This window comes from Emys orbicularis, chromosome 10, assembly GCF_028017835.1.
Source record: "Emys orbicularis isolate rEmyOrb1 chromosome 10, rEmyOrb1.hap1, whole genome shotgun sequence".
NCBI classification, from domain to species: Eukaryota; Metazoa; Chordata; order Testudines; family Emydidae; genus Emys; species Emys orbicularis.
In genome coordinates, this window is record NC_088692.1 from 70,092,300 (window position 1) to 70,119,899 (window position 27,600).

Here is a 27,600-nt window from a genome sequence, read left to right on the forward strand (position 1 = left end):
AGAGAGGATCAATTTCTTCATTTAGTCAAATAAAAAAAATCCAAAACTCCCTTTGGGCTCTAAAACTTATTTACAGAAGTTCTAAATCATGGCATAAAAGTAATCTTAAAAATAAAACAACATCACAGCCTAATTGGAGCCCTTTTTTTCTTTTTTTTTTGAGTCAAGAATTACAGTGTGACTACAATGCATATATAAAACCAAAATTCTGGAAGGGACATCTAATTTTTTACATGACAATGTTGATACGAGCTGAGGGAATCTGAAACACTAAACAAATCCCACTATGCAATCTTGAGAACAGAGAAAATGGCTTATTTTATTAAAAACAGTATAACCATTCATTTAAACTGAATGACTAGAGACACTTGGCCTAATTTTCCAGAGGTACCAAGCATCCACAGCTTCCGCTGTCTTTAAGGGGACTGCAGGTGTTCAGTACCTCTGAAAATCGGGCAAACTGTCCTTAAAAACCAAACATAGTAAGATTTAGTTAACAAGAATCACAGTATATTAAACACTATACTGTTAAAGGCTGGTGGGATTTAAAAGTTTGTTTTTACCGCTTTTGTAAGCATACAATGTTACTAAAAATGACTTACTAGGATATAGAAGCTAAACAGACATAGGAATGTTCCTGAACACAGTTTTAAATTATGCATTGCGATCCAAGCGTACATCAATTTCTCTGCCATTGATTTTTATGCCGTTCATTATTCTACAGGCTTTTTCAGCAGATTCTGGTGAGTCAAACCTGACTGTTCCACAGCCTTTTGATTTTCCATTCTCCATTTTTATTTCAGCAAACATTACATGACCTGAATAAATAAGTTAAACAGCAGTTACTATAAAGGCTACATTGCACTACCAAGTTAGAGATCCAATGACAGATTGAGGTAGAAAGGCATTTAAAAAAATTTTTTTTAGGAAGCATCTAAGCTTCGATGTTAAAATACAATCTAAAAACATACTACCATCAAATGGACTAACCAAGTATAAAGCTTGCATCCATCTTACAGAAGATTGAATCTTTGGGTCAATCTGAGGTGTCAATTATTTTTTTATAAAAATGTAAGTTAAAACATAAGAGTTGCTATTCCAATACATTCAGGTAGTGTTTACTTATTGAAAGGAAACATAAGTGTCAATACAGCAGACAAGAATCAGAGTATGAAAACTCCCTGGTCTACACAAATAGCAACAGTCCTTGTCTCATACCAGTATAGAATTAAACATGCTTTTGCTTGAATTAATTGAGCTCAGTTGCACAAACAGAAGAATCCTATTAGAATAAGGCCAGTTTTGAGCCCCTTTCAGCCACAATTTGAGCTATCGGGCAGTTTAAAGATGCTAGCAATCACATGGTGATTACTTACTAGGTGCATGTTACAGTAAAACAATCATAGTACAGATCAAATGGAGTGGAAGTTCTGTTACTGGAGTGATTACTGAAATAAGAATTAGATGACTTTTCATGAATGGACATTCCTTTATCCTCAATACACTTCTTTAGAAGACGCAAGATTTCAAAAAGCACTCAAGACAGAAAACTAGTCATTAACTGGGTGTTTTAAGAAAGACATTTCATAATGAGCTATCCTTTTAGCTACACCAGGGGTCGGCAACATTCGGCACGCGGCTCACCAGGGTAAGCACCCTGGTGGGCCGGGCCAGTTTTATTTACCTGCTGACGCGGCAGGTTCGGCCGATCGCGGCCCCCATTGGCCGCGGTTCGCCGTCCCGGGCCAACGGGGGCAGCGAAAAGCCGCGGCCAGCACATCGCTCGCCCGCGCCGCTTCTCGCTGCCCCCATTGGCCCGGGACGGGCCGTGTGCCGAACGTTGCCGACCCCTGAGCTACACCATGCTAATACAGCCAAGCCACCAAAAGTAGGCAAGCCTCTCTAAAATGTAGGCCTCATTTTTAAGAGACTCACAATATAAGACTGACTTTTCACAGAAAGAGATGAAACATTTAGAGACAGATATTCTTTGTAGTCCCTTAATGATATTTGCATGATGTACAGATTTTTCTGATTTGCACTAATCATTCTTTTCTTAAAATCATTCAACAATTACTACGTTAGCTGCTGTGAAGATTGTCAAAGAAAAGCAGATGCATATCTAGGGCTCATCTAGTTAAATCCGAACAGAAATTGCATTGTTTAGAAACAGGGATACTGTGGGCACAGGTAAAGATTCTTTTCAGTATAGCTTATTTCTGTAAATGTATGGATAAAAACTATTCTGGTAAAAGCACCTTTAACACTGTATAACTGCATCTACACTAGGTAGTTGTACCAGTATTATTGGTTTAGAAACTGATATAGCTAAAGCAGTACAAAAAACTGTATTTAGACAACCCTTAAACAGAGATTCTGTTTTCATACTTCTCCTTAGTTCCCCTCCCTACTTCTCCTTTATACTAATATTTGCAGAATGGCTTGTAAAGGTTTTTCCACATTTTAATTCCACATTCTTCCAATGTTCACAAAATTCTTTTAATTTTAAGATGCAACATTACCAAGGTTACACATGGAAAGAAGGCAGCTATTAAGATTAGCGCAATTGCAAAAAATGATTACTACTGTTTGGGGCAGAGACTATCTTTTGTTTTATGTTCGTACAACACCAAATACAATTGGTTCTAGGCACAACAGTAAAACTTGAAGATAGCCAAGAGGAAGAAAGTTTAGGTACAAAAATAGCTGCAAGAGACTGGAAAATAGTAAACTATCTTATGCACTCCTGCCAAGTAGCATAAACACAGTCTCAGAGGTTACATCAACACGGGGAGGGGGGAGAAAAACCCCACACACCCCCTGTAGCAGTAAGTTTCGAAATCTGGGTCAACTGACTTGGGCTTGCACTACAGGGCTAAAATCAGCAATATAGATGTTCCCACTCAAGCTGGAGCCCAGGCCCTGAGGTTCCCATACCCGCCCCCAGGTTTCAGAGCCGAAGCAGGAGTGTCTAGTCTGCTATTTTTAGCCCTGTAGTGCCAGCCCAAGTCAGTTGACCTGGGCTCCGAGATTCACTGCCGCAGGTTTTTTGTGTTGTTTTTTGCTTTGTAGATGTACCCATAACATCCCAGCAGTGAACATCTTTGCATGAAGTCAAAAGCAGGAATACCTGCAACTTCATTTGCTTGGACAAAACCTATTAGCTATCAAATTTGTACAGCACAAATGTTTGACTGTCTATTCAACATATCAGATGGCAGTGCTATGCTGAGAATTATTTCTTCCTCCTCTCTCCCCCCGCAAAGTAAAAGAAGCCAATTAGGTTCGGAGTTCAGAAAGTGAGTTTTCAAAGGGGGAAACAAGTTGTTTGTTCTTACATCTAAGCCCCATGATTCATGCATTTTTAGCAATAGGGCCATAAAGGCGTTCCGAAGTACCCGCATAAATCAATGCTATGTTAAATATCCACAGCAATCCTGCACGTCTTCCATACACAAAGCCAAACAATATAGCAAGAATTATTTTATAAGCCACAGCCCTCAGAGAATACATGGGCCTGGCCCATCTAGCTGAACAAAAACAAATATCCTCCAGCTGTAAGTCACACCTAAATCGCAAGTAGTACAGTAATTTCCCCAGAAATTAAGGTATGTGTGCAGGATAAGGCTGGCCAGACTACTCTTCAGGCTATTTAACATTTTGTCTAGGCAATAACTACATCCCACTGTCCCTGTAGACTGGACATTTGTTAAGCTCTTACTTTATAGCTTATGCAGGACAACAACATTTGCAGCCTTCCATATACTTACCACACTGACTGAATTTCTCTTTTAGCTTCTGCCAGGTCAAGTCAAATGGAAGCTAGAATGAAAACAGGTATTAATAATATATACAGACACAGAGTGGAAAAAATAGCTGTTTGTTTGAATTCACATGCTTACATTTCTGACAAATATCTGGTTGCCTTTAGAACCTCTCTCTCTCACACCACTTCCCATCGGGCCAGCCACAAATCCTCGATCCATATCAATGTTCCTGTCCAGGCCAGCTCCCATAGCTGGTCCCATTCGATCAAAACTGGAGCTCATCCGATCCATCCCCATTCCCATTCCTCCAGTCATACTATTCATACCACCCATTCCACCACCTAGGCAGAGAGAGGAAGAAAAGATGTTCAGGAAATAAAAATAAGTTTACTTCGTGATATTAATTTAAATGCAAGTTATAGCTGTATCATAAGTGAACTTAACTAATTAGATCTCTTGTGTAGGGAAAATGCAGTCATTTTAGGTAAGAAAACTGATCTAGTACAGAGCATAATGAAGTTTGTCATATTTCATATAAGCTCCAAGCAGATTCAAATATTAGCATGTTAGCCTGATCACAGTTATTACATTCTTTGCAAGTTACTAAAATAATGTTTTTATTTGAACATTTCTGAATTATCAGAATATCGGTACTGTACAATAAGATACCAAGTAGCAGATACAGAAGTGTTGATGGACTAGTACTGCATCTATAAAAAACATTCCAATGAGTAACATCACAAACCTCAAAGGAATTGAAAGTTCAATGATTTTCAAATTTCACTAAGTCATACAGTGGACCAAAAAGATGAAATGAAAATTTTGTAGAAGTTTTCGAACATGGATAATTCGAGCATTATAATCCAGGAAGGCAAAATAAAAACATGTCAGTTTCCCTGAATGCAGATACACTTTTACCTACCTGATGGCATCATCTTCTAAAGAAAGGGTTCTTTGGATATTAAACTGGATTGGCATTAATAGCCCCTACTTGATATCAGAAGCCTGGACTTTCCAACACCAAATGCTATTTTAAAGCACATTAGTATGTGTCATGCATGTGAAACTACTGGCACTCAGATAAATATCCTATTGAAAATTTTATTAATCCACAATTAAAATTCAGGTAAGGCAGGAGCTTCAACTTCATCCACATGTCTTGAGTATCAAGGAGGTGGATTTCCTAATGTGCCACCCAAAATAGCCAATTGCAAGGCATTACTGTCTTTCAACTATCCCAGTGTGAAGGTGTCATGCCTACTGACTATGAATGTTGCCTTTACACAAGTTCAGGATTAGACCTCTACACAAAAAAGTTAACTAAATTACATCTGAAATTCTAGACCACAAATGATGGTTTCTAGCATGCTTTACTTACTGCAAAAATTACAGTATTGAAAAATCACCCTATCTTTCTTCTGGCAAAAAGCTTACCAGAATGCTGCTCCTTTCGTCAAAAATACTTAGCATACTAAGAATTTTGACAAATTCCAACACCAGATTAAGAGTTAGAAAGGATGTAGTGAACGAGGAGGAAACTCTGTGTTTATATATAAATAGGGCCCTACTAAATTCATGTTCCATTTTGGTAAGTTTCACGGCCAGAGGGTTTTTAAATTGGTCAATTTCACATTTTCAGATGTTTGCATCTGAAATTTCACTGTGTTGTAATCGTGGGGGCCCCATCCTAAAAGGGCATCGGGGGGGGAGGGTGTGTGTGTGTGTGTGTGTGTGTGTGTGTGTGTGTGTGTGTGTGTGTGTGTGTGTGTGTGTGTGTGTGTGTGAGAGAGAGACGGGGGGGGGGAGAGGGGGGGCGGCTGACGGGAGGTCGCAGGATTGCCATAATGTTTCCTGCAGCCAGGGAAGATTCCTGGAGGTGGGTCTGATCTCCCTGGTATTGCTGTGAGCGCCCCAGCCGGAGGCTCCTAGCTGCTAGTCTGGGCCGGGCTGTGGAGGGACAGGACTTCCTCTTCCACTGCATGGCCTGGGGGGGAGGAAAGAGAGAGATCAGACCCACCTCTGGGTACCCCAAAGATGGGTTTGACCTCCCCTCTGAGTGATCACGCAGGGGAAGACGAAGCCCCATCCCAGCAGACTAGCAGCTGGAGCCCAGTGAACAGTATGAGCCCCCAGTTGGGGTGCTCTCAGCCCTGCCGCTCCCCTCCAATAGCTAGATTTCATTGGGGGGGGAGGCCTGATTTCACAGTCCGTGAATTTAGTAGGGCCCTATATATATATATATATATATATATATATATATATATATATATATATATATATATATATATATATATATATATATATATATATATATATATATATATATAGAAAGCATCTCTAGCAAAAGAGCAAAATTAGAACAAGTTAATTATTTTCAAAAATCTTCTGCTACATCTATACATTGATCATTTACATTCTGTTGAAACCAATCAACCTACTCATTCCAGATCCTACTGGGCCCATGCTAGAAGCTCCCATTCCTCCTGCAAAACCACCAACCATTGCACCACCTAAACAAGGATAGAAAAAAAAAAAAAATCAAGTTAACAAAGCCAGACAATATTAGCAAGTACACTGGTTAACATTTTAAACTACACAAGACATTCTTACCTTATGATTCTTCTCTGTGGACTGGTTTCACCTGTGTAGATTAGATGGATTGGTACCTTATTATGCAAGCTGGGTGGGAAGCCTCTAATAAGTGACTTTGACGGCCTCTAGCCTTGAGCTCTTTTTACAGGTTTTAAGATTCTTTCCAAAGCCTTTCTAGGAAAAAAATTATTTTGTACGGACAAATTGCCATTAGGGCAAGCTAGATGGAATAAAGAAAACGATCCTGCAAGAACACCAAAGCAAGGCTAACAGGACCACCTTATTGTGAAAAATATAGGGTGGAATGGGCTTCTGTCACTCCCATTCCCAACTGATGTAACAAATACCAGGAGAATTACTTGAAGCTTTTGCTTCTCTCCTGAAAGATTCAAAGGAATTCAAAGGAGCTGCTTATTAAACACTCAAATAAAGATTCCACTGGGAAGCCTATAGTGGGTCAGAGGAGAGAACATACTTTCAGGGAACAGTGCTAGCGATGTGGAAGAAAAAGACACACCAAATTCATTAAACTCCTAAGAGCTACAAGACTGAGGCAGCAAGGGGAAAGTACTTTAATCCCACCATTCTAAAACTCCCTCGGGATGGCTTTGGTAGAGGTTACCATAGCACTATACCTCCTGTCCCTGTCCAGATTCTGTTGTAAGCAGCTAAATTGCCCTTCTTTCTGGAGTAAATCTCAATACTAGGCAAAGTGGTTGAAACTAGAATAGTAAAGAACTGAATTATCAGATACAGATGAGCACGATATATTGGGGAAGAGTCAATGAGGCTTTTGTTGAGGGAAATAATACCTCACCAATCTATTAGAATTCTTTGAGGATGTCAACAAGCATGTGGACAAGGGTGATCCAGTGGAAATAGTGTACTTGGACTTTCAGAAAGCCTTTGATAAGGTCCTTCACCAAAGGCTCTTAAGCAAAGTAAGGAGTCATGGGATAAAAGGGAAGGTCCTCTCATGGATCACTAACTGGTTAAAAGCTAGGAAACAAAGGGTAGGAATATATAGTCAATTTTCACAATGGACAGAAGTAAATAGTGGGGTCCCACAAGGATCCATACTGGGACCAGTTCTGTTCAACATATTCATAAATGATCTGGAAAAAGGGGTAAAGAGTGAGAATAGTGAAGTGGCAAAATTTGCAGATGATACAAACTTACTCAGGATAGTTAAGTCCAAAGCTGCGAAGCGCTACAAAGGGATCTCACAAAAACTAGGTGACTGAGCAACAAAATGGCAGATGAAATTCAATGTTGATAAATGCAAAGTAATGCATGCTGGAAAACAATCCCAACTATACATACAAAATGATGGGTTCTAAATTAGCTGTTACCACTCAAGAAAGATCTTGGCGTCATCGTGGACAGGTCTCTGAAAACATCTGCTCAATGTGAAGCAGCACTCAAAAAAGCTAATAGTGTTAGGAATCATTACGAAAGGGACAGACAAGACGACAGAAAATATCATATTGCCACTATATAAATCCATGAAATGCCCACACCTTGAATACTGCATGCAGTTCTGGTCACCCATCTCAAAAAAATATATTTTTTTTTTTTAAATTGGAAAAAGCACAGAGAAGGGCAACAAAAATGATTAGGGATATGGAACAGCTTCCATATGAGGAGAGATTAAAAAGTCTGGGACTAGTCATCTTAGAAAAAAGAGATGACTGAACGGGAATATGATAGAGGTCTATAAAATCATGAATCGTTTGGAGAAGGTGAATAAGGAAGTGTTATTTACCCCTTCACACAATACATGAACCTGGGGTCACACCAAATGAAATTAAGAGGTAGCAAGTTTAAAACTAACTTAAGGAACTTGTTGCCAGGGGGTGCTGTAAAGGCCAAAGGTATAAATGGGTTCAAAAAGAATTAGATACATTCATGGAGGATAGGTCCATCAATGGCTATTAGCCAAGATGATCAAGGATGCAACCCCATGCTCTGAGTGTCCCTAAATCTCTGACTGACAATAGCTGGGACTGGACCATAGGGCACAGATCACTCAATAAACTGCCCTGTTATGTTCATTCCCTCTGAAGCACCCTGCACCAGCCACTGCTGGAAGACAGGAAACTGAGCTAGGTGGACCATTGGTCTGACCCAGTATGGCCATTTTTATGGAGAAGAGAATAGACAGAACTCTCTCTGATAAACCTAGATCTGCTAGACTGTGACAAAGGCAGTGTCACTGTGACAATAGATCTTAATATGAGAAGACAAATGGGTGGGGTTCTAATGTCATCCAATGTATATCCACAAACTGATGACTTGCTCACTCCAGAACTATCAGCACAATCTTGGCTCTGACTTGCTTGATTTTATTACCCTTCACATGAAAGGAAACAAGAGTGTGCATGGTATGGAATAGAAGGAAGAACACTGAAACTTCATGTTGCCCATGCTACTTTATCTGCTGGAGAACCTTTCACATTCTGGGTTTTTTTTTTATCTGGTCTGGTGTTTTTTGCCACAGAAAGTCAGTGACTGACTTGACCAGACTGCACACACTCTGAATACCCAATTTCTGAAACTGTTCCCCAGGGTGGATATATTTTCTGCATAATGAACCTGATGACAGACTGGTTGGCTCAGCAGTTCAAACGGAAAGATGATTGTTCTCTGCAAACCTGAGTAGAACGATGGTCTCTCAGAGGAAGAGTTTGTTTCCCCCTTTGCCACACCAGTGTTACCTGACCTCAGAATAATGTGCTGATTCTGGCTAGAATACTGAGCTTGTTCAATGCAAGCTGGGCTTTTCAGCGCTCCAGCAGGTGGGGATCAAAAGCTCTCTCTCTGAAGTACAATATTTCCTTGAGTCAGATGGATGCTTAGACTGGATCCCCAAACCCAAAAAGCTTGTGTTCGGGCCCTGCAGGGGCATCCTTTCCATTGTTTCATCACAATGCAACACATTTTGTGACCTGTAGGGGAAAGACTATTTCATACTTATTGCTTTGATTGAAAGTGTTCTCTATGATAAGGAACTGTTTGCAGAGTTTGAAACCAGGGTACTAAATCCCAGCAGGATACAGTAAGGTCAAACAACATCAGCAGAGCTCAGATTGCTGGAGAAATCTACCATGCTAATTGGGCAATCAGATTTTATCCTCAAAGTGATTCTCTGAAGGGAATACTAGTCTCCAAGCATTTGTTAGGAGCAAGAAATCTTCTGCCAAGCACCTCTCATTAATGAAGAGGCCTAGACTCAAGAACATCTCCACTCTGGCCACAGCCATTTAATACACAAACTTCTAAATAAGCTAGTCATTTCATAGATCTTGTTCTAGATTCATAGATTTTCTTGATATTGTAGGCAAGGAAGAGGGGAGAGCCTTTTACTTCAAACAATGCCCCTTAAAATGGCCAATACAGTCTCTTGGGTACATTAAAGCTGTGAAGACCCTCTTCGATGCACCAGTGGCCCATTTTCCTTAAGTAAGAAGGCATCAGCCTAGATATTGGGATAGGAGGACAGTGGGGTCTTCCTCAGCTAAGCACAGCATAAACCAATAGTTACAATGTAAAGTCGTAATAGTTTAGCTAGCAAAAGGAAAAAAGTTATAGGTCCTCTGGGATTATATCAAGTTGTCACTAAATACAAACACAATGCCAAAATACAATCAAGAGAAGCAGATATCTGGTATCTTCCAATTACTTCCATTCTCTGACACTGCTATCCTGCTCAGTGATTCTCTAAACAGTAACGACCACAGGAAGCAGGGATATAGACTTTGTAGATACAAATCAGCCCAGGACACTTTCACCTTTAAGTATGTACTGTCTTGTTTTGTTACAGCAGCACCAGAGAATGCAAGTATATGGCAGAGCCCTGCTGTTTTGCACTCTACTTGGCTAAAGCCTGCTCCCGTCTATTGCATGCAGAACTCCCACATCCAATTCCTCACAACAGTATTAAAATGCACAGACTGAATACCAGCCTCTGCAAGACCAATATGCATTATCAATACACAGGGGAAAAAAATAATCTGGTATTAGTGTAAAATAGGGGTCGGCAACCTTTCAGAAGTGGTGTGCCGAGTCTTCATTTATTCACTCTCATTTAAGGTTTCGCGTGCCAGTAATACATTTTAATGTTTTTAGAAGGTCTCTTTCTAGAAGTCTATAATATGTAACTAAACTATTGTTGTATGTAAAGTAAATAAGGTTTTCAAAATGTTTAAGCAGCTTCATTTAAAATTAAATTAAAATGCAGAGTCCCCCGAACTGGTGGCCAGGACCCGGGCAGTGTGAGTGCCACTGAAAAATCAGCTCGCGTGCCGCCTTTGGCAGCGTGCCATAGGTTGCCTACCCCTGGTGTAAAACATCTGCAGTCAGAGCTAAGTTTGTGTTTTCAACTGAGAAATTTGGTCTACAAATACATAGCAGCCACTATCAACCTAAATATATTCTATTTTGAATGTCTTCACTTCCAAGGAACTGTTCAGCCACTTTAAATCCAAGATGGGGCAAAGACTTCCTGCCATCTTAAAAGATGGGAAACAGTCTAAAACAGATACCAGAAAAATCTGATGTCTTCTGGAAAGGGGCAAATTAACCAGATTGTGCAAAGATGATAAAACGATTTGCTAAGAATCTTCTTTTCTGCCCCTGAAGAAAAGACTGAATCATCTTGTGAGACAGGGAGGCAACTCAGAAATTCAAGATAGTCAAGAGGACCCACTGGTCTTCTGTGATGTGGACCCAATCCTTGAAGATGCCCCACCCCAAACAGAGAATGTATGAAGAGTAGAAGCCATTCACAGGCCGGAAGAAGCAGAGCTTCCAGACTGACTTGCGTAAAGAATGGTTCTCTAATTTGACTTAAGCACCTGTCTAAATGGGGATTTTCTAATTAAAATTGGTAATCATGCCTGAATCTCCTTCAGGGAAAAAACTGTTTTACAAGCAGCCTTTATGGTGGCAACCTAAACTAGTCCCCTCTGCCTCTTCCAATGAGGCATCCACATATCATGAAGATTTTATGAGTCAACCTCATGCTATTCTTCACCTTTGCAGGGTGGAGTTAACAGAAAAGAAAGTCAATCTCTTTAGCATGTCCACCACAAAAGGAAGGCAGTAAATAGCTACATTTAGTCAGGATCCAGGCTCATCCTTGCACTTCTGGTCAACCTAGGCTCTACTTCTGCAGAATATTTTTTGTCCTAAATGAGCAAGTGAAGCCAAGAGAATAATGAAACCTGCTCAGTCAAAAATGCGCAACATCCTTGCACAGGACATTGTGACCTAAAAGTGGAGAAAATATCAGCACAACCTCCTGAACGGTCTTTACCCCTGGGGGCGTTCTGCACCACTGTGCAATGCAGAATTTTTCAGAAATTAATGTGCACGCAGAATTTCCTTGCCCCCACAGAAATGGACTGCAGTGCTGAGGGCCACGACTAGCGGTCGCTGGACCCAGCAGAGCCCAACTCACACATAGAAGACACTGCCGGGGGGTGGGGGAGGGAGCTAGAGGATTCCTGGCAGCTATAGTTCCCAGCATGCCCTGGGGGAGGGAGAGACGGGAGCTTGGCTGGGCTCAGGGGGGAGGGGAGGGGAGGGGTGGGCAGGAAGGGGAGAGAAGAGGGCATGGGATCTGGGCAAGGGGGGAGAAGGGGGTTTGGGTATACTTGCTGGGGGAGCACAGTGGCTGGCTTGGTGAGGAGAGGGAAGGGGTTGTGGGTGTCTGGGCCCCCCCAGCTGGGCTCTGGGGGAGGGGAGAAAGGGGCAGAGAAACAGGAACTGGGTTGTCATGGGGGTTTCTTTAACTCTCTACTCCTGGGGGAATTTTTGTGTGTGTCTGTATTGTTACAGACATACTTGCTGACAGGTATTTTGAAATAAATTACCAAAATAACAAACTGCTGTTATTATGTAGTGTTATTTTGACAAATAAAATTTTCAGAATTTTAAAATATTGTGCTCAGTATTTTTAATTTGTTGGTGCAGAATTCCCCCAGGAGTATGACTTGCACCAAAAAAAGAAAGGAAGCAGACTGGGCCTGTGCAAGGAAGAAGGGGAGGAGACAAAGACGGTAAATTTCACTGTTGGATGCCTCCTATCCAATTTACATAAACGGGAAGGATAACCTGTCTAGTGTGCACTAATGAGACAGGGCCACAGAAATTGCAAGACAAATATTTGAACAGCTGGTATGCAGTTTCCAGAAAGGTGTCCTAGAATTTCAATTATTCAAATACTCAAAGTTACTAGCTGTGTTAACTTAAAATATTCTCTTTAAACACGCTCCCATTTAAAAAATATATATATATTTGTTTTGGACAGGGCCACCATACTTCCATCTATGTAAAGATCTAAATTTTATTCTCATTGCAGCACCTACCAAAATGCTCTTTGGAGACTGAGGTTGAAGGTGAAGAGCAGATAGATTTACTAGTTGGTTTACTTGTCAAAAGAAATAAAGCACTTGCAACACATTGTGATTGCTCAGGAGGAACTCAAGTTTGACAGAGTTACCATACCCATTCTTCCAAACGAATCTCCAAAGCCCCGGTTCATTGCCATGTCACTCCGACCAAAATCTCTGTCCATACTTCCTCCCATTCCACCACGGAACATTTCTGCTGAGAATATACCAACAAACAAGCAGAAGTTGCAATAGATTTTCTGTTATATTTTCAACATAAGATGTACATAAATTACATATTTCATGACTGCTCGTGTAAAGGGAAAGTAATTTAAAGCACAATTCTGAAGAGCTCACATTTAAGTTTGCTAACCTACCTCCCATGCCAGTTGCCATGCCTCCCATGCCGGTTCCTATGCCCCCACTCATTCCACTGCCCATATTTCCTCTGAAGTCATCTACACTCCCCATCCCTATGTAAAGAAAAAAAGAGTTTTAATAACAATAATGGATTAAAAGTAGAGGGGGAGAGAGAAAGTTCACCCACCTCCCATTCTGCTGACTCCACCAAATCCTCCCATGTTAGTCATTCCTTCCATTCCACCAAATCCACCGATACCTATGCAATAAGGAAAAATGTTTTCTATACTATATTTTAAAGAAGTTAACAGAAAAGAAATAAAAAAATACATATACCTCCTCCCATTCTGTTCATTCCTCCAAAGCCTGGGCCATCCATTCCCATACCTTCAACCAAAAGTTATACATATAGTTTAGAACACAGAAAAAGCTCTCTCTATATTTCTATATTATTACTCCTGGGGGAATTCTGCACCAAAAAATTAAAAATTCTGCATATTTTATCAAAACAACACTATATAATCACACCAATTTCAGTTATTTGGGTAATTAATTTCAAAATACTGTCAGCAATTATGTCTGTAACAATACAGACAAAAAAAAATTCCCCCAGGAGTTAAAGAAGCCCCTACAACAACCACTTGCTGTTTCTCTGCCCCCCTCCCCGAGCCCCGCCTGAGGGCCAGACACCCCCACACTCCCTCCAGGGCCCAGCTCCACCTCAGACACTCATGCCCCCTATCATCCCAGAGCCCAGGGATCCAGAGGGAGAAACAGCCCGATGCTGGGTCCTGGGCTTGCAGGAAACTCCGTACATGCCGCCTCCTTCCTCCAGGGCAGGGGTGACCAACCTGTGGCTCCAGAGCCACATGTGGCTCTTCAGAAGTTAATATGCAGCTCCTTGTATAGGGACCGACTCCAGGGCTGGAACTACAGGCGAAAACTTCTAATGTGCCGGGGGGTGCTCACTGCTCAACCCCTGGCTCTGCCACAGGCCCTGCCCCCACTCCACCCCTTCCCGGCCCCTCCCCTGAGCCTGCCATGCCCTCCACCCCCACTCCACCCCTTCCCCTCCCGAGCCCGCTGTGCCCTCCACCCCCAGAGCTTCCTGCACACCACAAAACAGGTGATCGGGAGGAAGGGGGAGGTGCTGATTGGCAGGGCTGCCAGTGGGTGGGAGGCATTGAGAGCGGGGGGGAGGGAGCTGATGGGGGGCTGCTGACATATTACTGTGGCTCTTTGGCAATGTATATTGGTAAATTCTGGCTCCTTCTCAGGCTCAAGTTGGCCACCCCTGCTCCAGGGCATGCCAGGAACTGCAGCTGCCAGGAACCCTTCAACTCCCTCCTGCTCCCCCTTGGAGTGTCTTCTATTTGCAAGCTGGACTCTGCTGGGTCCAGTTGCCCCAAGTGGCCATCAGCACCTCTGCAGCCCATTTCTGTGGGGTTAAAAGGAAATTCTGCACAGAACATTACTTTTGCGCAAATACTGTATTGTGCAGAAGTCCCCTAGGAGTAATTTATGTAAGTCAATTAATCAAATTCACACTATTCAAGGTTTACTTTGTTAGAGCAGATAACTTTTCCTGAGGCAAGACCAAGAACCATTAACATTATATAGAAAAGAAATAAAAGTATCCTCACCTCCTGGACCCATATTCCCCATTCCACCACCCATGCTCAATTGGGTTGCGCTGATGGGCTGTCCTCCTGGTCCAAGTCCCATCCCAATACCTCCAAGGCCACCTTTGAAAACCACAGTAAGTATCACCATCAGGAGTCAGGATTTCTGTTGCCACAATGAGACCCTACAAACATCATTCATGCCTTCTGGTGCGGACATAATACAGTTCCAAACGTCATAACATAAGAAGTTCAAGGAGTAAGAAAGATAATAGCCCATACTCACGAGGTAACTGTGGTGTCTTGTTTTCCACCACACGGAAGTCTTCATGAGGAATTGATTTGTCATCCTGTTGTGAAATGAGTATTATTAGGAGAGATTTCACTACATTTTAGCTTAGCTAAAAGTAAGGTACAAGGGAACGGGCAGACAACTCACCATTTTTACATGCATGGGTCTATCGAACAGGAACTGTCCATTGAACATAGCTGAAGACCAAGTCAAAGAAGTTTGATCTGACTACTGAAGGCAGCCTAACTAGTTTTAAAGACTCATTTTTATGATTTAGCTTACCCACCTCCCTCACCCTTCTTAGTGGTTTCCTCCCCTCTTCTCCAATCAAGGAGATCAGCTAGTTACAATGACAGTTATAGACAATCACTGAACAAATCAGCTCCTTTTTCAACCTTAACTACTGGACTGCAGAGTCACCCTCTCTCTCCAGCCCAATGATTATTTAAGTGTTTACCTACATTTGAACAGTCACTGGGCGAGAGAGAGAGAATGTTTCTGAATTCCAGTGGTTAGAGCACCCACCTCAGAAGTTGCAGAACCTGGTAGTCTCCCTGCTCCATTCTTTCATCATTTATCCACTATAGAATGGCTTCAACAAGAGAAGCTGAGGAAGCCCCACATCAGAATATCCCATAGCTCAGGGGTTAGAGCACTTTCTGTTCAAACCCTCTCTCCCAAAGAGGTGGTGGGAGAGATGAGAATTGTACCTGGGTCTCCCACATCCCAGCAGAGTGCTCTAACCACTGAGCTAACAGTTATAAGGTAGGCACCACCAACACCACCTGGATTTTGAATGGGACCTGATCTGGTGCGTGTGCCCGGAGGCTGCCCCAAGCCACACAAACCAACGAATTCCTATCTTCCCCTGGTTCATGAATTGCTCTGGGACTTAGGCACCTGGACGCCTAGAGTAGAATTGGACATGCCCCAAGGTCTAAAACCTAGAAGGAGTTGCGTGGACTTCAGTGGCGCCATGCATGGGGACTTACGTGCCTAATTCTGGAGTTTAGGCACCTAAGCTGTTTTGTGAAGTGCATTCAAGGTCTTCATGTACAGAAACCAGCTACAATGCAAATGGATATAGTGTAGCTTTAAATCAATCACATACACTCATATACCATTCAACACAAACTGAATCCACATTTAACAAATTGCTCCTTTAACCAGATAACTAATTCTCAAAAAAATAAAGGATACATATTGCCTGAACTGCTTCAATTGCTTGTTCGAAAGTGACTGTTCCCATTCCTCGACTCTTGCCATCCTTGTCTTCTTTGATATCTGCACGTTTTACAGTTCCAGCAATGCTGAACACCTCCTTTAGTTTTTTCCAGCCAACTTTAAAGTCAAGCTGAATATACAAAATTACACAATTCCAATACATTTATCTCTTCTCATTAAATAATTTAGAAGACATTTTACAGCATAGTAACTTTTTAAACTCCTAAAAACAATACATTTTTATAGCACATGTCCACCACAGTGAGTCTAACAAGTCAAATCTCTTTAAAAGTGATGAATTTATGTCACTTCTGTATGCTTCCCTCCTCCTCAACTTTTAACATGCTGATTAGGAAGGGAATTTTTTTGCAGTACCTGCATATTCTCTTGAGTACCAGTTTGCATTTAAAGAGAAACAGGAAACTAGTTCTAGTATTTCTTAAATTTGTGCAAATTCTGAGCTAGTAAGAGAATCAGAATAAACGATCGCATTGAAATAATAATGTAAAATAGAGTGTGTGTTAATGCAGAGTAACTGGCAAGATTCTCTGCACAAGGTGGATACACATGACAACAGATACACTCAGTTGTAAAGAAAAGCCAAAGTTATTTACTGGAAATAAACCTATCTGTAAATACTATTTTAAAAAATTGCAAGAAAGGACTAAGCAGAGTGAAGACCTTCAAAAAGAGACCTACTAGTAGTAGTCTGCTGCTCCTTAAAATCCATTTCACGTATTTCGTTTTTACACCCCAATCTGGACTCATGCATGCACTCTCTCTTCAGTTTCAGGAAAGAAATACCAGACCTTAAAATTAATTCATATGCATTTCTTTTTAAAGTGAAGAGAGAGTGGATACTCTTGTATTATTCACAGAGATTGGTACTACTGAACATAAAGATTTTTTAAGATAGACTAGACATTAACATTTTTAAATATGTGTTTAAACTTACATTAGCAACAAAAATAGTGGACCCAAGCCTGCCAGCCTGCAAATTACTAATAATCTCAGGAGGAATGTTTGGATTATTGAGAATTGAAGGGGGTAAATTCATCAATCCAGGTGCCATATCAGGTCCATGTCCTCCTGGGAATGGTCCTCCCACACGCTGCAATGCCCTGCGAGCATGTTCACCATCAGGATCCTAAAACACATTTAAAAGTAAAGCTAACATATTCATCAACAGCAGGATTGACAGTTGAACAAAAAGAGAACTATTTTAAAATTCCACAAAAATCCATCAAAATCAACTAATATCCTTGTCAGCATCAGCAGAGGGATCAAGCACTTAATTAGCATGGAGACCTAATTCCCTCACCTCTAGAGGTGGGTCCTTTCAGATGAGGGTTGAGGCATATTGGCAAAGCACTTGTGGAGGAAGCGTGCACTGCCACTTCACATGCTGTACCTAGCCTATGGACAAGTAGAAAAGATTTCAATCTAATGGGCTGTCAGTCTAGTACCTTCTTCCAAGCACTGAGTTAATTCAATGAACTTTATTTTATTTGTTAATTCCATGATTAAAAATGTAGCAGAACATTCCAAAGAACTATTATAGGACCCAACACTATATATTACATTGAGAATTTTAACACTTATTTGAGATCTCAATTTGCACAATCACCCTATTTCCACCCCCATCCCACTACAAAATAGTCAGAACAATCTGACTGGCAGACTAGAGTTAAGAGTCATATTTTGATAAAAGTATAAAAACTGAAAGTAATAGCCTGGGATGAAAGAGGGAAGTGGTAGGAAGTTAGGAGGTATCTACCATTAAAAAAAAAAAAAAAGGGCATTTGTTTATTTTAGCATACTACAGTCTTTAGGACACAGCTAATGTGACAAAAATCATGATCACAGAAGGCACAAAGACAGGGACCAACAGGCCCCTGGCTGGCTGAGGAAACATAAGAGGCCTCTCCACTATAGAAAGTAGAAGATATGTATAGCTAATAGACCACCTAATGTTAGTGTAAAGCCACTTCAAGTGTTCCTAGAAAAGATTTAATCAATTCAAGCTAAAACAAAGTAACATTCATACCTCTTTAATGTTCAGGGGTCTTCCACTAAGGTCATATTTGTTCATAGTTTCTAATGCTTTCTTTACGAATTCTTCATCTTTGAATTCAACCACACTTAAGAAGGAACAAAATATTTAGAGTATTAAAGTAAAGTAAAGTTAATTTTAAAAAGTTAGCAGAATCTTTGTATAGTAGTGTCTTTCCGCACACACACAAACAAAAACTTACCCACAACCCTACATCCATGATGAAGATTTGTGAACACATGTAAGGAGGGGGGGGAAAAAAAAAAAAGAGTGAGTCAGTAAACGTAAATTTTAAGATTCCATATTACTGTTAAATAACTGTTCGTTAAATTTCAACTCCAGAATTTATAAACACATGCTTTTTACTGATAGCCAAAATTTAATTTCACCTAGTGTCTTTTGAACCAACATACTTCAGTGGATATTACAATTAAAAAGCAAAAGACAATATTCTAAACTCTATTTTATTCTCTTTGAGCCAAACCAGAATTGGACTATAGAAAAATGCCACACAGATCGATATAAGGACAGTTAAAAGAATGTGATCAGCACACTCAGTACAAAATTTGAGTACAAAATTAAATTCCACATACATACAATATACAAGGATTTTGTGTACTTTTCAGAATTACGTTAAAAAAAGTTAAGTTACTTTTCATGAAAGTAAATTATCGACTGCACCAAAACCCATTTAATAAAGCAACTAGTTTAGGACTGCTTTAAGTGAGCAGTAATACAGAGACTAAACTGAAAACACCATTTTGTTTTACAAATGTTAGGGAAATCATTTACAACAATTATTCCTGCTTAGTTAGAATCAAACCTGCATTTCTCAGTTCATACAGCAGGTTCAGATCTATTATAGTTCAAACTTTTGACTGAAAAAAGACAAAGGAGCTTTAACATTCTTCACTCTAAGTGCCTCATTGCTGGCATTCTCTTGGCTGTCAACCACCTCCTTCCATTCAGTTTAAAAAACAGGCAAATTCAGTAAACCAAAGTGTTCAGAGCACTAGTCCTGTAAACTCTCAAATTAGATTCTTCAAACAGTATAGTCTATACATTTTTATACTTATTGGACTCAAATAAAAATATTACACTTGCAAAATTTGTCAGTTCAGTAGTTTTTTTTAAAGTCCTTTACATAAAACAGATCTAGAACACAACAAAAATCCTAAATTAAAGTGTTGGCTGAAAAGTATTACCTTAGGAGAATTAAGTAAATGCCATTTGTTGACTTTTATAAAATAACTCGACCCTTACAGCCAGCTAGTTTGATTTACATGAAAGTGTCAGACTGATTCTAATACAGAAGCCTCAAGTCTATCATAATAAAATAAAAATGAAACTTACTTTCCAAAAACTGGTACAGGTATTATACAAAAATAAAACTGCTGAGGAACTTTTAAACCTCTAGCAGATTGTTGCCCACGGCACTTACCCTTGATTTTCCTTCAGCATCCTTAAACAGCTCCACGTATGTAACCTCACCAACTACATAAGACATACAAAGGGAAAATACCAAGAGACAATGCATTTAAACACCAATATCTTGCTTTACTGTGCCCCTGTGCACAACTCTACAGAGAAGCACCTATTATTCACCAACAATCAAAACCAGACCAACATACCTCCTGTCAATGGCTATATAATTTAGCTAATTTTCAGAAATATGCAGCAGCCACATTCTCAAGAGCTATACAAACAACTATATTTAACCTAATTCATACTACAGATCATATTTTGGCCAGTATGATATAGTTGGTGAACAAATTCAGATACACACTTGGTCCCTTAACCTATCAGATTAGAACATCAACATTAGCACTTTTCAGTGACATTTGTCATCCTACTCACAACAGCTGTTTTAAGGTGACTTTCTACCTGAATGTCTTCAATCATAAGAGTTTGCCTTCAATATAATAACCAAATTTACAAGTCAAATATTTCACAGCAAGCCACACACTTTCTAAAGTTTCGGTGAATAAAACCAATCAAATAGTCATGTCACCTTACAACAGATACACCAAGCAAAGTTACAAACAGTTTTTGGCATTATTTAACAGCCTAGAAGCCAAGTGTGCTTTGCGTTACTTTTAAAGAATCAATATTTTCAAGAAAAATAACAGATCTAACTTTTTACAGAATTCTTATTAGAGTTATTTTCCCCCAAACTGTCCAGAGTAAAACGTTTGGGGTGTTCAGATTACTCTATCAAAACTGCAACAGCAGTAACACACTTTTAATATAGATCTCCAGACAGTCAGTCATGGCAGTAGTGACAATGCAGACAAAGTTAATTCCACAGCCAGATTCCACCAAGGAAATACAAAACATCTTTTGAAATACACACTAAGTGTATTGCTTAAATACAATAGCCCTTTAAAAATCTACAAAGACTACAACTAGACAAAACACAATCTCTTTAAAAAGTCATGAGGGCATACATATGCTGTTGGCTCTCTACTGTCACACTAAAATGGCAAGATTGTAAACACTTCATTTTCCCATACTACCCTGCAATGCAGTTGTCTCAAATGAAAGAGTGGGGGGAAAGATAGATGTATCGAGTAAAGGCCAAAAAAAAAAAAAAAAAAAATGCAAGTCAAATCTGTGTGGCTCAAAGGACAAAAATATTTTAAGTTCCTCCCCTGCCGATATGAAGTGGGTTATCAGGAGTGAGTTACCTTTTTCTCTCATAAGATCTTTAATAGCTTGCCATTTCATGTCATATGGGATGTTGCTAATGAAAACTCTGTTACGGTTAATAGTCTTCTTTTCTCCAGTGCCTGAATTCTTGTCCTTTGAATAGGGATGGAATCTATTCTTGTTTCCAAGAGATGGAATTGCCTTCGGTTTTGGAACATACTTTTCCTTCACAGGTGCTTTCTCTTCCTTTGCTGCCTCATCATTATCCCTATATTTTCAAGAGACAGACAGATTAGGTTTGCTTTGAGATAATGGTACAATTCTACATTAATAGGGCAAATCCCACATTTTGCATGCTATCAGCTTTGCAACTACCATTCAGAACTCCCTAGTTCCCAAGATATTTTAAGAATTATTTCATTTTAAACAGTCTCATTTCATGAACACATTGTTTTATTTGGCAACAAAATAAGAAGTTAAAGTTTGCAAAGAAAGGCCACACTGTTCCATTGTAATCACAGTATGGAAGTCTAGTTAAGTTGTAGTTCTGTACTAATATGCCTGTCAAGTTCCAGCAAGGTGGCGTTATAAAGAAACTGATTATTAAAAACTTCTGTAACTGAGATGTATCATTCTAGTTATTACAAGCTTTGAGACTTAGGAGTTTTAAATCGTGTACTGAAAGGTCTTTGCATAAGACATCAGTTGCAATTACGCAATATTCCTCTCATATCTAAGTGTTACAAGATTGCAGAAAAGGTGGATTTGGAACCCTCTTGCTTAACTTATTACATGAGCAAAACAGTATCTTCAGAACGCCTCACAAGCTGTATTTGTTTCAACAAGCTTGCAGGACCTAAAATTTTACACAACATTTTGACACTTTCAGCGTGTAGCTGAAATGACCTAAAATACACATTTCAGTTCTATAAATACAGTTCATCGCTGGACTGTTTGGTTTGTGTTTATTGAAGAATTATGAAATTAAGAACTAAGATTCTCTTCATGAAAACTACACCTTCAAATGTAATCAACCTGCATATCCTGAGTGTGCAATAGTCAATTATTACTGTTGCGCTAAGTAAATGAAAAGTTCTACAGTGTGGTCCCATTTATTATCCATTCACAACGCCAAACTCCATTTTAGGAATTCAGAGCATGAATCTGAAGCAATTACTTTTCTTAGAATTAGAAAGCACTGGTGTGAAATGGGCTTTGTAGCCAAAATATGTAATAATCAAGTTAGTTGAGAGATTACCTCAAAGTTTATATCCAAAAAAGCTAATATATCCAAAGAGATTATATCCAAAAAACAAGCATATGTAGGTATTTTCATATTTTATATATAGCAAAACAATCTCATCACCTGAGCATTCATAAGGAATATAGAAATCCATAGATGCAGAACTTCTGTGCATCCTAGAAGGAGAGGCAATGTTTTCTGTAAAATATGAGCTATCACTTTAAATAGTTTCTCCCTTGACTACAAAGAAAACCTTCCAAACGGGATTCAAAGCAGCATTACCTTTGCGGTCTGGAGACCAACTGAAATGACAACTTTAAGAGCTATGAACTTCACTATCTCACTTTAGTGGGGAATCCATTCAGTCAGAAAAAGTCAATCAGTACAGAATTCCCATGGAAGTAATGAAATTAAGCAATACAGGGACATCAGTTATAAATTAGCTAATTAAGGCCAGGGATTTTGTCTTCATACTGTACTTGTCTGTAGAGCAGCTAGCACTTTTTTATTGTTGTGTAAGTGTTTATATTTGACTTCTTGACCCAGATCCCCAAAACAGCAAGAATTTTCGTCATTAATCAAATTTTACGTAAAGGGATTTTTTGTTTGTTCATTCTGTGGTCAATCACTGGATAGTTAGATTGACCCAATGTAGTATGCATCAACATGTGCTGGGGCCAAAGCTGAGTAGGAACAATAACACGATTCTAAACTTTGATTACAATCAACAGCATTTATTATTAGCATTTACTGCATAATGCTTAAATAAGAACAAGAAACACAATTAAACTGATTTTTATTTCTGATTCCAGATATTACTAGTAATTAAATTTTAACTAGAAGACTGCATCTGTAGGAAACAAACTGAGGCAAACTTAAATCCAAAATTGTGCAGAAAATAAACCTTAAAAACAAAATAAATAAAAGATAAATCTTCCAAGCTTATGTATAAAGAACCCATAGAAAAAGATTATTACAAATCTGTAATATGCACGTGATTTCTCGTGATACGAAAGTTAACAAAATACATATGGCTCAGAATTCTAGTTATTCAATGTATTGTGTTGAAGAAGTTATTCTAGGAACTTCTATTGGTTCTGTTCATAAGCATCCCTACAAACCAGTAGGCGGGTACAAAGTGGCAGTGTAGGATGTTCCACAACTAAGGCCTGGTCTACACTAACCCCCAAATTCGAACTAAGGTACGCAACTTCAGCTACGTGAATAACGTAGCTGAAGTCGACATACCTTAGTTCGAACTTACCGCGGTTCAGACGCGGTCCACACGCGGCAGGCAGGCTCCCCGTCGACTCCGCGGTACTCCTCTCGCCGAGCTGGAGTACCGCAGTCGACGGCGAGCGCTTCCGGGATCGATTTATCGCGTCCAGACCAGACGCGATAAATCAAACCCGGAACTTCGATTGCCAGCTGTCGAACTACCGCGGTAGTGTAGACCTGGCCTAAGTGCCTGATCCTGCAAACACAGATGCAAATTTTTAACTTTACTACCCTGAGTAGTCCTATTACTCAACATAGTAAGGTTAAGTAGGTGCATAAGTAATTGCAGGATTGGAGTCCACTTGTCCACTTTCACGTAAGCATTATCTGGTTACAGAATTTAAACAGACTGAAATTTGTCTTTTGACACACATTAAAATTAACACAATGCTTTCTGTACATGATTGCAGGGGGAACGGGGGGATTATGTGTACATGAAACCCTGATATCCAGGATCATATCTTGCATTGCTTTCTAAATAAACCAACTCCCCAACTCTACCAACAAAAATATAGGGTAACAGGTTTTTTGTTAAGTCACTACTATAATTGTTACATTCCCAGAAGAAAATGAAAAACTGTGATTACCACCGTGTTGCATTTTGATGTTTGCACAGCAGTTTGAAAATTCAAGGCCCTACATATGGCCTTAAACCAAGAATACAAACCACAAAAATCAGGAGTGTGAGCATTTAGAGCCAGGTGCACAACAAAGGAAAACCTGGCCTAGGTTACCCCAAGATATGTAAAATATAATCTACACAAATATCATATGTGGTCAAGAATACCTTCATTCTTCACCCCTTTTATAAATGTTTTTATTCTGAATCTGACCTCAAGTGTGTTTATTTACCACAATCCATACTTTTAAAATTTCAAATGTCAACGCAGCTTTCAAACAGACACCATGTATTAAAAGAAGTCTGTAACAAAATATACTTTCTTCCCAGGTGTGAATTAGGTAAAATGAGGAGCTGAAAGTTGTACTGATTTGAGATCAAAGACTTCCTATGTTCAGTAACATAGACTTCCTATGTTCAGCCTAGTAACAGTTTGAAGGTCTGATGTCAAGAACCATCAGCCCTAGAAAATCCATTTGCTTTATTACATTGGAAAGCTGAAATTCCAAGCTTCCTAATAATATTCGGTATCTGTCCCTGACAGGTCATGGTTTACTGGATCTTAAACTAGCACCACTGTAATTTACAGGAAAGCTGTTAATTTTTAAAACCTTTTCAAAATGTGTTACAAGTATAGATTTTTCTCTATCCACCTGCACAAGAGGACTCATGGTTCTAAGACAACCTGGCCTTAGAGATGGAGGGATACCAAAAAAAAAAAAGGGGGGGGGGCAATGTAAAGTTACAATACATCTCCAGAAAAGCATTGTATAAACATAACAGGTTATGGTATTTGAAGGCATAAAGGTTTCACTACTCAAAAGCGACCTGTGGCTTGCCATGGAGTAATGATCAACTCCCACCCATATAATCCTCACATATTTACTGTCTGTGTTACACGCACAGGCTTGGATTCAGCGAGCAGACACACCACCATGCAAGGAAGCGCACTTCTCCCAGTGATCACACCGACAAACCTCGCCATCGTTAATATCATGCAATTGCCTTGCCTCCTGCCTTGCCGCAGGGCCACGCTCTCCGTGTTCCCAAGAAGAGGCTAATGGGATGGGGGAAGCAACCCTCCCCTAGCGCAGCACCCCATCGCAGGGCAGCCCTCATAAGCCTCCCCTCCCCCTGCTCTTAGCCCCCTCCTCCGACCTCCTCGTTATCCCCTCCTCCACACATGGCCCCCAAGCTACACCACAACGGCTAACACTAACGGGGGGGGCCCTCTACTTCCCCTCCCAGGTGATGGGGGCTCCCCCGGACAGAGTAGCCCCATCCACTCCACTCCTAGAGGGGGAGGAGCCTTGCGGAAGGACGGGGGAAGGAGAGGACGGGCTGCCTCTCTACCACGGCCTAGGCGGCCCGCTGAATCCCCGCGCTCAGGTAGCCCCGTTGCCTGGCCCCCGCCCGCTTATCCCCCGGCTCGGAGCCCAGGCCCAGCCCCGCACACACATTTTGACGCCATTGGCGCTGCCGCCGCTCTCGGTCGCTGTTGCCGCCGCCTCCTCATCCTGCTGCTGAGGCTGGTTGTCGGGGGCGGCTAAGGCCTCCTCCGCTCCCCCCGGGGGCGCCGCGGCCTCCGGCTTATCATTCTCCGCCATTTCCTTGCCGAGCTCCTGTGCCGCCGCAGCCGCTGGGTTTGAAAAGGTCCCTGAGCGCCCTGGCCTCTCCGCGCCGGCCCGGCCAGCTCTCGCGAGAACGAGTCCGGAAGGGGGGGAGCGAAGAGGGCTGTTGGGTTACCATAGTGACACCATTGTGCCGGAGAGGCCTATCGTCTCCATCCTCCCCTCTCCTAGGCGGGGACATCTTACAGGCGCCGGTCGAAGGACTCCCCTTAATTAGCTACTTCCAGCTTGAAGTGTACCACCCCCCTCCCCCAAGACATTACCCAGCGCTCTCTGTGCATCCACCTTCCCCAGAGAACCTACTGCCAAGTCTATCTGCCCTGAGACCCTTCCCCCCACAAAAATACCTACTCCCACTTCTGAATGTTCAACACCCCGAGCCTCGCTTAGCCCCCCAACATAAACACTCCCATCTCTAAATATCAATAACCCCCATTCCTCCCAGCATACCCCCAAAACTCCCATTGCTACATTTTCAATCACTCCCCACCCCTACTACTCAACCCCAACATAATCCGCTTTCACCATTAATTGTTCCATAAACACACCTAGGATTACACCAAAACTTTCTGCACCCAGCACTAACTTCAATAGTCACCCACTCAGTCCCAAAGGTCTCTCCCTCAAAAATTACTCATCTAGCTTTGAACACAAAAAGTCCATAATCTGGATACAAATGGGTGATTTTTATACCACAAATAACATCCTGCAGGCCAGGGCACAGCCTCTTAAAAACAAGCTTTGTCCTGTACTTTTCATATGCAGGGCCATTATTTCTTTGAAATCCAGATCATCACACCAATCTTTCCCCCAGTGACATTGTAATCTTTGCCACTAACTTACCTCCAGCCTTAGGGAGGTCCCACATATCTGTGCAAACTTTTGGCTTCCCAACTCTGGACCAAATTCATCCCTGCATTAGTGCAGAGCACAGCGCAGGGGCAACAGGCATCTCCAATCAGAGGGCTGCCAGGAGCTGCTTTTGACCCACTCCACACACCCCAGCACACCCCAACACAGGTCACAGCATCCCCAAGGGCTCTCCTAGTTTTTGCCCCAGCGGCAACTATTTCCCTATGAGCAATTCTAACAGTTAGGAATAGCCCTGGCATAGGAACACCCTGGCCACTTTCCTGGCACACCTCTTGAGGTGAAGACTCCCGATGAGGATAGCAAAGAACCAGATATACTGACTGTGTTGTTGTAGTTGTGGGCCCCTCCTGTTTCAAGTGTATTCCCCAGAGGGGCTTACAGTGGCCTCAGTGCAGGAATGAGTTTCTGCATGTCCTATTGTGACACTACCACCAAACTATCTGCTCCTAGCTCATAAAAAACAGTGCATTTTTCTTCAGGCTCTTCTCTATATTTTTCTATGGTTTGCATTATCACTTGCTACACATTAAGATACAGTGCTGTTTATCTCACTCCACAGCTTCAAGATATTTCTGTGTATCCTCTCTCATATCCCACTCCCCCTGCCAATGTTGTGACATGGTGTTATTTATCTTGATCTACAATTTTGAGACGTCTGAGTCGCTTTCCATCCCCTGTATCTCAATATTAATGCAGTACCATGAAGCATTATTATTTGATTATTCAGTGCTGCAGATAACGTATTTGTTTGTTAGTATTTAATGCTGCTGGGTGGTTCTTATTGTTATTGTAAGTTTAATTATTGTTAGGATATTCAGAGCTTATGCATGAGCATTAATTTTATTATTAAATCTAAATAATAGAAGTCTGCACAGCACTTTACAGATATATAAGAAGATACAGTCAATACCCCAAAGATCTATAGCCAAAGGACCTGATCCTGTCTCACATTGGCAATGGGTACATACCAGCCTGCAAATGGAAACAAAAAAGCCTGAGATA

The 27,600-nt window shown here is 40.8% G+C and overlaps 1 protein-coding gene across 1 annotated transcript; it reads right to left on the reverse strand.

The window, feature by feature from the left end:
- Nucleotides 1-23: 23 nt before the first annotated feature.
- MYEF2 (myelin expression factor 2) lies at nucleotides 24-25,701 on the reverse strand. Its single transcript, XM_065411921.1, has 18 exons — nucleotides 25,553-25,701; nucleotides 20,993-21,222; nucleotides 19,747-19,799; nucleotides 18,508-18,515; nucleotides 18,300-18,393; nucleotides 17,208-17,399; nucleotides 16,229-16,382; nucleotides 15,176-15,225; nucleotides 15,023-15,086; nucleotides 14,758-14,859; nucleotides 13,451-13,501; nucleotides 13,302-13,373; nucleotides 13,132-13,227; nucleotides 12,870-12,971; nucleotides 6,206-6,277; nucleotides 3,903-4,108; nucleotides 3,771-3,822; nucleotides 24-818 (listed from the first exon to the last, which is right to left on the reverse strand). The coding sequence occupies exons 1-18, from the start codon at nucleotides 25,699-25,701 to the stop codon at nucleotides 655-657; spliced, it is 1,911 nt and encodes a 636-aa protein (XP_065267993.1). The 3' UTR covers nucleotides 24-654.
- Between the last annotated feature and the right edge of the window lie 1,899 nt (nucleotides 25,702-27,600).

Bases quoted from the DNA above. Each gene is read 5' to 3' on its own strand.
- MYEF2 (XM_065411921.1), bottom strand. From the start codon at position 25,701: ATGGCGGAGAATGATAAGCCGGAGGCCGCGGCGCCCCCGGGGGGAGCG. The intron at 16,383-17,207 runs GTAAGTTTAAAC...TTGTATATTCAG, and splicing joins CCACTATTTTTGTTGCTAAT to CTTGACTTTAAAGTTGGCTG. The intron at 4,109-6,205 runs GTAGGTTGATTG...CTCTCTGCCTAG, and splicing joins CCCAGTAGGATCTGGAATGA to GTGGTGGAATGGGTGGTATG.